The 12,819-nt window shown below is 38.9% G+C and overlaps 1 protein-coding gene across 7 annotated transcripts in view; it reads right to left on the minus strand.

The window, feature by feature from the left end:
* The window catches only part of LOC134531973 (protein Gawky), a 161,677-nt gene that overhangs the window by 51,388 nt on the left and 97,470 nt on the right, over positions 1 to 12,819 (minus strand). For all 7 annotated transcript variants that reach the window (XM_063368087.1, XM_063368109.1, XM_063368119.1 and 4 more), the window contains 3 exons: positions 9,892 to 10,053; positions 9,224 to 9,396; positions 1,022 to 1,193 (listed from right to left, as the gene is read on the minus strand). In XM_063368087.1, the coding sequence (XP_063224157.1) occupies positions 1,022 to 1,193; positions 9,224 to 9,396; positions 9,892 to 10,053 (507 nt within the window). The remainder of the gene's footprint in view (positions 1 to 1,021; positions 1,194 to 9,223; positions 9,397 to 9,891; positions 10,054 to 12,819) is intronic.

The raw sequence follows: 12,819 nt of genomic DNA on the forward strand, positions 1-12,819 counted from the left end.
TACAATAATAAAACGTTTTTAGGCTTTTCTAATTTACTTAATTATTTAAAAGTATATTTTAATCATTTATAATAACACTTACAACGCTACTTTCACGTTTTTTAATTCTGCAGCATAAAATTCGGGATTGTTTTTAAAAAATAGTCCGACCATTATTGCGTCTATTCTCGGGAGGTTTCTACTGTCAGCTTTAATGAAGTTGGTCTCCATCGTATTTTTTCTAATAATTACAATAATTTATTATTTTAGTCAGCATTAGATAAGAATACTAGTTAATATGACGAAAAAAACCTTGAAGAAAACACAGATGCACTGTACAAAACTTCGACTGGCATTTACTGTTTACAAGCAGGTGACATCACGCCAGATTCAGCCAATCCCGTGCGTTTTCAATCACGTGGTCAAACATGAGAATTTAATTATTTTATTAATGATTTCTTATAATAATCATATATATTTCTGAATAATGCGTTGGCCAAATTGGTTTTGAAAAATGTTTACTGTAAAGCTAACAACTTTTAAATCAATATTTTCACTATAATCAAATACCCTATTACGGTTAAGGTTATGTGAGAAGTATTATTGGCGAGAGCAAATATCGGTTATCAAAATATTGCAAGTATTTACCGATGTCCGATATTGAAAAATGTGCAGATATTACCGATCTCTGATATCGAATATCGGGCCATCACTACTTTCATTAATATAATGCAATTATTTACACATTATGTATTTAAGTTAAATCTGACATTGTGCTGGTATGCTAGATTGAAAAATAATTTTATTATTGCCAATCCCTTTTCATACAATTTCCCGCATCATACACCATTTTTGTGCCCTCCGTTGAAAAGTGTATGACAGGGGTTCTACTGTACATACAAATTGTCCTTTTTTTGAAGTCACTGAACAATATTCCAAAACTAATCAGTATTTATGTATGCAGTTTACTTTTCTTTAAGTTACCATCGAGTGTGAAAAATACTCCCACGTTCAGCGTTACTAAGTCTGAACAAAGACGTACCTTCCAGGGCTTCCCTGGTTCAAACTCGGGGACCAGATCGGTGAACGCGGCGGAACCAGACTGCGATGTAACTGGCCAAGCCTCCTTGTTGTCGGGCTGACCGCTGGTGTCGGTGCCGCTGGAGTCGGGCCACCCGGTGTCCGAGGCCGACCGGGTGACTGTCGACCACGTGCTGCAATGCCGACACCTCGCATTCAGTGACCAGTTACTAGATAATACTGGCGAGAGTCCTTCAGTACCTACACCTAACCCCAGAATGAGCATATTCATGTACTGTCATGTTCCAAATACATCATTATATGAAAAATCACACAAAAATTTAACATAGAATTCTTAAAAATAATGCAGAGCGTAATAAATATATATAAATGCTATTTCGAACTATTTTTTCCGGATGCACCTGCCACTAGAGGTTTTTGGAAGGGCAGCTACGTCGTATATTGAATCGTTTTATTTGTAGAGGGAATTTTTTCCCAAATATATAATAAAACTGCTCTGATAAAAGCAAAAAATACCTAACGAAATTATGGGTGAGAAGGAGGGGGAACGACTAAAAAACCTGTCATAGTTTTCAGAGCTTTTGAGTGATACAGGCGGAAACGGGCCTCGTCACACAAGAGCTAAGTCATGGCCTGGTAAACAGAGTAGCCAGGTCCACATGCCCGCCATTATACATGTGGTGGCGCCCTAAACTTCGACGAACACTTCAACCCACATTGCAGTACAAAATCCCTGCCGAAAATCATATATTTTCAATGCAAAATTGTTTCCATTTTAAGTATCATAATTTTCACTACAACGTATCAATTTCACAACTAGCATGGCATTGCTACTCCAAAATTTACTTACACTGGTAAATAAATTTCCAACTAAATGATTAATGTTATAAAACAAACAGAAATAAATCATACCACTGTAACATAATTGCTAACATCTAGAACCTCAAAACAAACGTTTAGTGCACTATAAAGTAGGGATGGGTCGGTACCGGTTTTTCGGTTCTCGGTTCCTACGGTTCTCAGCATTTTAACCGGCACCGAGAACCGCAGCTAAAATGTCGGTGCCGGTACCGGTGCCGGCAGTATAGCAAAACCATTTACGAAAATAGTCCTTCACTACAACTTAACTGCAGCAAACAATGGCTCAACTCACATTCAATTCACATATGAATTATTTTTTGGACTTCTGTGGAATAATATTCATCTCTAACTATAAAATAAATTACACGTAAAAATATTTAATGTTCTCGTCACATCTGTAAACAAAGTACGTTATACAATCAAAACATAACAGTTGAAGGTGCCATAGAAGTATGTAAAACCTTTTTGTTGCGACCCCATTTATTGCGACCACCTCTCTATTACAACCCGATTTCGAGGAACCGTGAAAAAATTGCCGAAAATCCGAAGAAAATCGGATGGAAAATAAATTTTTTGTAGTTAGTAGCGTGTTACTGCGTTTCTCTTGCCGAGTGCTGTACTGCTGCAGGCAGCGCGTATCTAAAAATAGATACCACTTCCTGTCGACCGCTGTCAGCACTTGACAACCCCCATTCCACGTCCTTTTGCTGGCAGGGTGCGCAGTTAAAGATTTTTGTGGCGACGTTTTTACGTTTAGCTTTTTGCGAGTGTCTAATGTCATACCCAATTAGGCAAAGCTACCTGCTGGCTTTCTCTTGATTTTAATTACTATTGGTTAACAATGTTTAGTTTTTGAAGTCGCGACTTGGTATATTTTCTGGCTTGAATTTGTGAACTATTGTTGACGACTTATGCAAATTTTTTCCCCCCGATTTGGTTACCTGAAAGGTTGGGTTTTGTGACGACTGTTGGCGATTTACACATTTGTTTTATTTCATACGGATTTGCGGTTTTGACGAAATGAGTGTTAAACGAGCCAGCTTGTCACTCATTAAGAAGTACGAGATAATACAGGAAGTGGATGAGAAGAAGCTGTCGAAGACGGATATCGCGCGACGACATGGCATTCCGAAATCAACTCTTTTCACAATAATAAAAAAAAGGGAAGAAATAGTAAATGCCGTTTTGAAGGACGGCCGCAACGTCCAGCTGAAGAATTTGAGGGGCGTGACACATGCGAATCTGGAGGAAGCAATGCTGGAGTGGTTTGGCCAGCTTAGGGCGCAAAACCTGCCTGTAAGCGGACCCATGATGCTGAAAAAGGCAGACGAATTAAGCTTGAAGTTAGGCATTGAGAACTTCAAATGTTCAAACGGTTGGCTGGATCGTTTTAAAGTTCGTCATGGCATATCGAGTCGTAAAATCGTTGGTGAAAGTGCGTCAGTCGACCCACAATCTGTGAACGAATGGTTGCCCTTGCTTGGAAACATCCTTTGCCGATACCCGCCTCGCGATGTTTACAACGCGGACGAGCTGGGGATGTTCTATAATCTGATGCCAGATCGTACTCTAGCTATGAAAGGTGACATGTGCAAGGGTGCAAAGCGAAGCAAAGAGCGCCTCACCGTCCTTCTGTGCTGCAACATGGACGGCAGTGACAAAATGAAGCCTCTCGTGATAGGAAAATTCCAGAAACCCAGAGGATTCAAGGGCAATGTAATTCCATGTGATTACGATTTTAATAAAAAGGCATGGATGACTTCAACGGTGTTCATGAGATGGCTTCGCGGCTTTGATGCAAAGATGGGCGCAGCCAACCGAAAAGTTGTTCTCTTTGTCGACAATTGCCCAGCACATCCTGCTGTCGACAACCTCAGGAACATTGAACTGGTGTTCCTGCCAAAGAACACCACCAGTGTGCTTCAGCCTCTGGATCAAGGCATAATACAGCAAGTGAAACTGAAGTTCCGCGAAATGCTCGTGCGGAGCATGGTTTTAAAAATGGAAATTGGCAAAGATGTCAAGAAGTGGGATGTATTTAGAGGGATAGAAGCAATTGTTGCTAGTTGGAGGGCCGTGCAGCCTACAATTATCGCCAACTGCTTCCGACATGCCCACTTTGTCACACCAGTCGACAAAGAGGCTACCGTCCATGTGCCTCTTGCTGCTGCCAACTCTGAAGACCCGGACGACCCGCCGACAATGGATGCCGAACCCCAGCCAGGCCCTTCAACGGAACCGGAGCTGGGCCCTGTGACAGTGTTGACACCTTCCCCTTGCACTGTTACTAGGCCTTGCGACGATCAAATGTGGCAGCATTTGGCCCCAGACTGTACATTTGAGGAATTTGTGAGAGTGGACGATGACGTCGCAGTTTGCGGTGCCCTTGATGATGCCGGAAAATTACAGCAAGACTCCAGTGACGAAGAGGGGGAAGTAGAAATGGAAGAACTCGAAGACGTTCCCACAACGAGAGACGTCCTCAAAGCTGGAGACGTCTATGCATCAATGCTACGACATCATGGTGCAAGTGAGGAGATGTGGTCTCACTTTACAAAATTGAAAGAATTTGTCGAGAAAGCTGCCATTAAGCAGAAACAGACCTCAATTAAGGACTTTTTTAAAAAGTAGGGCAGTTTTAATATAACTTGATTTTTTTTCATTAAATGAGTTTACGTGTATATTTTTTCCCCCTCGTACATTAAAACATTTCTTTGTTGAAGTGAAAGTTAACAGTGTGGAATATGTAACTTAACTTACATGTTCATTAAAACATACGTTGGTGTGTTACGTATGTAGAGCACGTATTAGTGTTTACAACATAATGACCAGCTGTCACGTCAATTACGTTGTTGGATATTATGACTTAACGGGTGAGTTATATTCAGTGCTGGATGTTGCCATTGTATGGGTGATGGTTTTGTAAAAAGGCCTACTTTTATGTTAAACGTTAAGCAGAACTCTTTAAGTTTGCATTGCATTAGTCTACTGCTAAAAAAAATTCTGAATTTACTTGTGTAAATTTTAAAATAAATTAAATTATTTAAAACAATGATGGGGCGGTTGCACTGAATATTTAAAAGATAAATGCTGTTTTATCTAAACAGCACGGTAAAATAAACTATCCCGCTTCTCAAAATCGTAAATTATTTTTGAAGTTAAACAAATTTAACTTATTATCACATCTTTGTTTACCGTATACAACCACGTAATACATCCACCCACTTTTTATTTTGATAAATTAGAGGGGAGATGGTAGGTGGCCAAGAATGTTTTAGATTGCTTTTGTGGGGTATTATGTTTTAAACTGCGGTCCTTGTGGTTCTAGGTCTTGAAACAGCATTGTAGAGCAAAAAGTACAAGTTTGACAAGTCCAGTCTGTGTCACTTATGCCTCTTTTATCCGCTGTCCAGGCAGAATTTATTTTTTACTCTGCTGCCGTGGCTGGTGTAGATTGTGGAGAGCAGATAATACGACCCTTTATTTTTATTTTTACCATGCCAGCTTGCTACTGAGGGGCGCTATCTTTATTTTTATTTTTACCGTGCCAGTTTACTACTGAGGGGATTATAGGCTGTTACCGTACATTGTGCTCTTAGAAGCCAAATTTAAAACACTTTCCACCATTCACTGCAGCATACATTTAACATTATGAAAAAAATTGGTATAAACATATTTACTAAGCCTAAAAACTATTTAAATAAAAAAAAAAACATCGTGGCTAGTTAACCCTACGAACAGAATTACTTTCGCTTTATGGTCATTGATGTTATGGTGAATATTGAATCCATCCAGCCACCCTAAGTGACACTTTTTAAGGTAAAAAAGTTTTTTTTTTTGAAGTGTGAAACATGTTGACAGGGAAACGCTTCGTAGCCATGCGTCACCCACCCGTATTGTTGAACGGAGGGAATGGTGAGTATAGTTCTTTTGCGGTAAATAAATACTTTTATGGTCCTACTAAATGTTTCCATACAAGAAGTTTTTTAAGTTTCGGTGATTTTCCAGCAGAAATACTGTTCTGTGACTTATAAACAAATTGTACCATAACTACATACAGTCTTAACGGTGAGTAGGTGCCGAGGGGTCTTCAAAATGTTTTTATTTTACCGGGAATGGAGTATACAACCTGGCTTTCATCGCACAAAGCAACGGAGTGAGGAAGAGGTGACGAGGGGGGAGGAGGGGGTGGGAAGGGTCGAGGGGATAAGGTTGTACACAGTTTCTCACGCAGAAGGTGGGAGAAGTTAAAATAGGAGGGTGGGGGATGAGAGAGAGAGAGAGAGATAGAGAGCGAGACAGGATGGTTTGTGGAATCTGGGAGGGATGAACCTTGAATGAACAAAGGAAGGAGAGCTGCAGCCAGCCTGTTTGACGAATTTCCCGCGCTCCCACTTACGTCGTACAAGCTACGGCCGTCGTGTTTTAAAAGGAATGTCCGATTTTTTTTGTTCTTCTTATACGAACATTAGAATATGAAAAGCCCTTACAAAATATACGCTGTGCGGTAAATAATATCTTTTTAAAAGCTTTTGTTATGAGTTTTTTTTTTTACAGATTTTGGTTGTACCTAGTGTCAAAATTTCCGATTTTTTTTTACGGTTCTTGAGAATATATTCGTAATCTTGATGCTTCGTAAAATCCGGGGTTCATAAAATTGGGTATTAATAGTATTAATAGTTGGCAGAGGAACAGCAGACTGCAGCAAGCCACCCCCTTCCCTCCCTCAAACCAAGCTAAGACGTATGCTGCCGATGAGTCACTGCAGCCGTATAAAAGCGCTGTTCATTCCAGAGACAAGCTGTGTTCTACATTAGAATATCATCTCTTAAATCCAGCGCATTGAAAATACCATCTTTTTGAAACTTATTAATTTAATAATTTTGACCTTAAAGCTTGCTGCATAGCTATTTAACTACGGAAAGCAAGAAAACGTACATGTAAACTAATCACTAAAAATAAACTGTCTTTTCTTTAGAGGTGGCCTGTAGGGCGACGGACTTGTCATGAAGGTTGAAGTGGGTTTAAAGCAAGCCGACTGGCATTGTGAGTGACAGCATCCTGCCATTGTACGGCTGGTTTCTTGACGAGTAATTGATGGTGGGGGAAGGGGGGGGGGGTCGAAATCAACTGAAAATTTCGGGAAAAATCTATTACGACCCCCCCCCTCTATTACGACCCTATTCCTGGGAACCGTGAGGGGTCGTTTCAGAGAGGTTTCACTGTAGTTCATAGATGTGTGTAACGCTATAACGTGCCTCAGCAGAGATGTGAGAACAGAAAGACGCCATGTTTGTTTCAATTTGTTTTTAAAAATAGGTAGTTAATTGAGTCGTTGACACGTAAGGGGGACTGGTGTATAAAGAACAATTAAAAGAATATTTGTTTAATAGAATTAATGATTGCTTTAAAATTTTCCGTAACAATTTTCGGCATTCTAAAATTTTATGCATTTTGTGCAGTGCTTTGGACTAAGTTCACTGCATCTGCAGCCATCTAGCGTAATGGCTAGTAACTTTCTCTTTTAGGTAAACGGGATTGCTTCGAAGGGGCAAGTTTTTTTTTTTTTTAAAAAGTAAAGTGGTGTATGGATGTGTAGATGTATTTTAGTATTGGCTGGTCAAACAAAATGCTTGTTGACACTTCTAACGTATAATTATTCTGGCCAAATAGAACAAATTGTGTAAGAAATGGCATCAGAAGTGTGGCAGTAAATTATTGTAGACTGTGCAAACAAACTGAATACATATTACATTTTTAATAGGTTGGTGTGTTTACTGTAGCTTGAAACAGTGCTTTTTTGTAGCCAAAACAATAAATAGTTTATTACTTAAAATACCTCGTAAATAATGTGAATAATATTTATTTTATTGTTTAAGTCAGAACCCAGAACCGAGAACCGATTTTTAAGAACCGGTACCGAACCGAGAACCGGGAAAAAACAGGAATTGACCCATCACTACTATAAAGGATTAACATAAATACAAAGGTGAAAAATGCACTAGAGGAAAAAAGCAAGGAAAGGTTGTCTGTGTTGTTTTGTTGCAAAGCCACAGGAACAAAAAAATTGAGGCCATTAATCATCAGTAAACACAAGAGAACTCTTCTCAAATTGTCTGGTGAAAACCAACAATGGTATGAAAAAATAAGAAAAATTCTTCAACTGCACAGCACAGTGTTGATGTTCGACTGGAAAAAAATCAAACTGATGTTTCTGCCACCGAACTGCACATCTCAGTTGTAGTCCCTTGATGAAGACATTACCAAGAATGCTGAAATTCATTTTCGAAAACGCCTTGTTCAGAGGTTTCTCATCAATGTTCGTCTGCCAATTAAGATGATCACAGGGGGATGGTGGAATGTTCAACAAGAAACTATTGCCAACTGCTGGAGAAAGTCTGGCATTGAGAACTGTAACGCTGACGAGCTCACTGCAACTTCATCAGACCAGGATGCAAGCCACAATGCAGCACCAACATGCGAAAGCATGACAAGTACGACAAGAAGTGTCAGCCTCCATGCAGTTTGATGCTGTTTCATTCACAGACCTTGTTTTGACTGTGGACTGATAACACCATCTTCCTGACGGAACGACTTACCGCGGCGGCGCGATAACAAAGACTGACTAGTTGCCGGCACTGCCAGCTAGTGGCGCTACCGCAGCCAGTAGCGCGGGAAGTTCAAACACAGTCTTGATATAAGGAATATCTCAAAGTCCCAACATACTTACACAAATTTAAAAACATCACAAGTCCAAACATACACAAGTCCAAACAGACCTTGTCTCTGTGGGTAATGAAACAGAAACACCACCAGTGTTGACTAAAAATATCATTGTTAGTGTTAGTGAAGTCATTCTATCACAGTCATCAAAAGCTGAATCAGATGATGATTCTGAGTAGCCGCCTGTGACAGCTACGGAAGATATTCTGAGCTTAGAAAAACTGAACAAATTCATCTCTTAACACAAAAAAGGTTCCAGACAAGATCAAGTAATATTTCTATAACAGATTAAAAAAAATTTCAGATAAATAGAAACACCAATATTTTAAATGATGTTGTCCAAATGATAATGTTGGATCTTATAATAAAACTATTTTTGATTTATTTTATGATTTTTCTCTTTGTAATAATGAAACCTAAGTATTTTTCAGTTCTAAGTACTTTCAGCAAACAGTACAAAAACTTGAGGTCCTTGTAAGTACTTAGTACTAAATTATTATTTTAAAAAATATCTTTCTAAAACCTATATGAAATATTATTACATATTTCTTTTGTGATCAATAACCAATAAGCAAAAGCACTTGTTAAATAAAGAACCCAAAATGGATTTGCAACCCACCCATCTCCTTGTCCCAACAGAGGATTAATGTTGGGTGACGAATGGCTCTGAGGCAGTGACGGCTTGGTAGTACTGCCAGGAGCTCTACTGAACTCGTTCATGCCATCCCCATCTTTGTCGACGGACGGTAACTTCCATTGCATCAGCCGCGACTGCTGGGTCTGAAATGACACCTGCGAACACAAAACAAATAATGACTTCACGCAGGTTACATGGAATATAAGAGTTTAAAACAGTGCGTACGATGGAAGCAACCACTTGAGATAAAAAGAAGTCCAAACGTTCATTGTGATTCAAGTCAAAACACTCGAGCTAGGGAGTCATACTCCCATCACAGAAACAAAAATTAAATAGCTTTGATATTTATCACAAAACCAAATTTTTAGACCCAAAATTTAAAACTTTTATGTAAAAATAGTTATTTGTACAAAACTGTAATTGTTAGGTATTTGTATTTGCTTTCAAATTTTTAAGAGTATTATAAAGTTCAAACAAGTTACATTAAAAATGCTCAATTCATAATAATGGATGCTTAGTTATTTATAGGTATTCAAATATACATAAATATTAAATTTAACTTTTTAATGAAATAAATATAAATGTATCGACAACTTGTATATGAAATGATATGATGCCAAGGATGCAGACACCGAAGGGGCAGCACTCGCCTGGGGCTCCTTGCTGATGGACAGGTCGGTGAAGTTGGAGTGCAGCGAGGCCAGGGGGTCGTGGTAGCTGGTCTTGTAGTCGCCGGGCTGTGGGCCCTGGGACATGTGGTGGTGCTGCTGCTGCTGCTTCACGTAGATCGCCTGCTGCGAGGCTATCTGGTTCTGCACACGTCACCGCACCACTCCTTTCCACTGTTCCCAGTCTCAACTTCATTGCAATAAGTTTGATGGACAATTTAATTATTTTAATTCTTTGAAAGTTCACCATCATTGTATTTATTCCCATTATTGTAACATTTTCTTTTTATTCCTATGTTTTAAAGGAGGGTGTATGTATATTTCTTGAGAGGTAATTATTAGATTAATATAGTAAATTTTAGTTTTATTAAGTGTTCTCTATATTATTTCGAATTAATTGTTTTATTAATACATATTACATTTTTAATAGGTTGGTGTGTTTACTGTAGCTTGAAACAGTAAATTGTTGAAGATGTAAGTCTGGATACAGGCTTTTTAGTGCTTTTTTTTATAGCCAAAACAATAAATACTTTATTAATTAAAACACCTCATAAATAATGTGTTAATATTAATAATATTTATTTTATTGTTTCAGTCAGAACCGAGAACCGATTTTTAAGAACCGGTACGGAACCAAGAACCGGAAAAAACAGGAATTGACCCATCACTACCACAGAGAAAAACCAAACCCAATTAATCCAGTTCATTTGCCAATTATTACGAATTAAACTTGTAACTAAATTTTTTAGCATATCACACTACCAAATCTTTTTTGAAGTCAAATCAGCAAAACTACTGTTTATGTTATCTAGTAAGGTATGTAAAAATTGTTATTTTTACAAGACTGAAATGTAGTGCTATTGTTAGGCATTTGTCTATATGAATAAAGTTTGCAAACTTTTAGAATGTTATTATTAAGTTTAAACAAGTTACTGTGTATTTTCGCATAATCGTCACACATTTTATTCTAAAATCAAGTTAGAAAAGTAGGGGTGCGACGATTATGTGAGAAAAAATTTTTCTTTGTTAGATACAGTTATTCATGAAAACAAAATCCATTCATGGAAAGTACATTTATTTAAAAAGTGAAGTTTAAAAGAGTACGCCAAACAGTTTAAATGAATAAGTCATGAAACAAAAAACCTTCAACTTTAAATAGAAAAAACCAAAACTGTGATGTGAACGCAAGCCACTTGAATCTCTGACATGAACACGTAACTATTGTCGTAGTACACACTTGCCACGAAAGAGTGCAGGCCATCAAATGTAGTTAACTTGGTAGATGACAGAGAGTGCGCATTGCATGACTCAGCGAGATACCGATATTCGACTACGTGTGTGCGCTTTATATGGGAAGCAACTAGAGCTGGGCCGATCACCTATTTTGCCGATCATGCCGATGCCGATCATCTGCTGCCGATCTTGCCGATCTTCTGAGCCGATTAGAGCCTTTCAAGTACCTCTGATTACACGTTGCTTTTGACAGATCACTATAAACGGTGAAATATTCCCAGACAAAACTACTTTTCATTGACATGATTACTTAAAAATCACGACATAAATTTCACGGACTAGCGATTATACAGATAAGCCCGGAAGGTCTTGTCAAGCTTCTCAGACACCAGCGTGCAGCTGGGTTAAGGCCAAGGTCATGTGACGTAACATCTCCCGAGGCTTACTGCGCCTTGGCAGCAGATGGATAAAAATAGTAAACTCCCCATTATTCGTGTTCATTGGGACCCGCCGATGCCCGGATAATTGAAATTCTGTAAAAAAATAATAATAATAAACCCGGATAATCGGTTAACGGTAAGGGCCGCCTTCGAATTGTTGTCTCGGCTTAAAAAAATACGGCACTGCCTAGCCATTAGTTCACTGTCATTTACAGCAGCCGAAGAGAGAAAGATAAGATCGTGCTGACCTTGTACACATAAATTTTGGGTAGCTCCCCACCCCCCTCCAGACCTTCGACCAGCCGAATGCCAGACAGACACGTCACTCGCCAGGCGCCTGCCGTGCGTTGGCGGGCGGAAAGTAACTCAGCAGCACGTGAAACAACATTCGAACAAACGGGAGACCGGAAGCAGAAGTCAGGACATCTCCCTCAAGTTTAAAGAGTGACAAATGTGACAGTTGAAAGGGTTGGGGGGGGGGGGGGGGCGACACAAAGGGTCGGTACAAACAGCGTTGCAGATTTTGGCGGCCCACGCGATGGCTTGCATTGTTTGCTGGCCGCCGGCCCGCGTGACGTTAATTTTAAGCGCTGACAATTTTAGCTTCTCTTTTTTTTTCTGCACTTTTAAATCGTCCCGGATTATCTGATTCCCGTATTAGCGCGTCACGGATTAACGAGGTTCTACTGTGGGAAACAAAACTCTTCATCAACCAGGTTTTTATACAAAAGAAAGTTAAGCTCTATTTCCCGCTAAACAGGATAAGAATATTAATTTCGCTAAACAAAACTTTCAATAGGCCATATTTAGCGAGAAAAAACTAAATAGATGAATTCCCGAAGAGTAGTGGTTTACTAACCACAAAACTACTAGCGCCATTAATCCGCACGAATTCCGTCGCGCGACGCGCGTCACTCTAATCTCTGGCGTCACATAACCAACCTAAACAACAGTCGCCATTCGCCATTCCGGTAATATTAACTGTAATGGGTAAACAAATACATAGTTTTCGGTTCGTAAATGATAAATGACTTTGCAAATAGTATAATGGAAAATTATTTTACCGAAAGTACCGTAAATATACATGGAAATTGATACTTAGGTATGTAACTGTTCAATGTTTTTAAAACTTACGGTATTTGTTTACTTTATTGGTATATTTTTTTCGTGTGTGGTTAGTTTTAAATTATTAAATCCTATTATTTTTCGATGAATAATTAAATTTTCTTCCCGAAAA

Source organism: Bacillus rossius, chromosome 1 (genome assembly GCF_032445375.1).
Source record: "Bacillus rossius redtenbacheri isolate Brsri chromosome 1, Brsri_v3, whole genome shotgun sequence".
Classification (NCBI taxonomy): Eukaryota; Metazoa; Arthropoda; class Insecta; order Phasmatodea; family Bacillidae; genus Bacillus; species Bacillus rossius.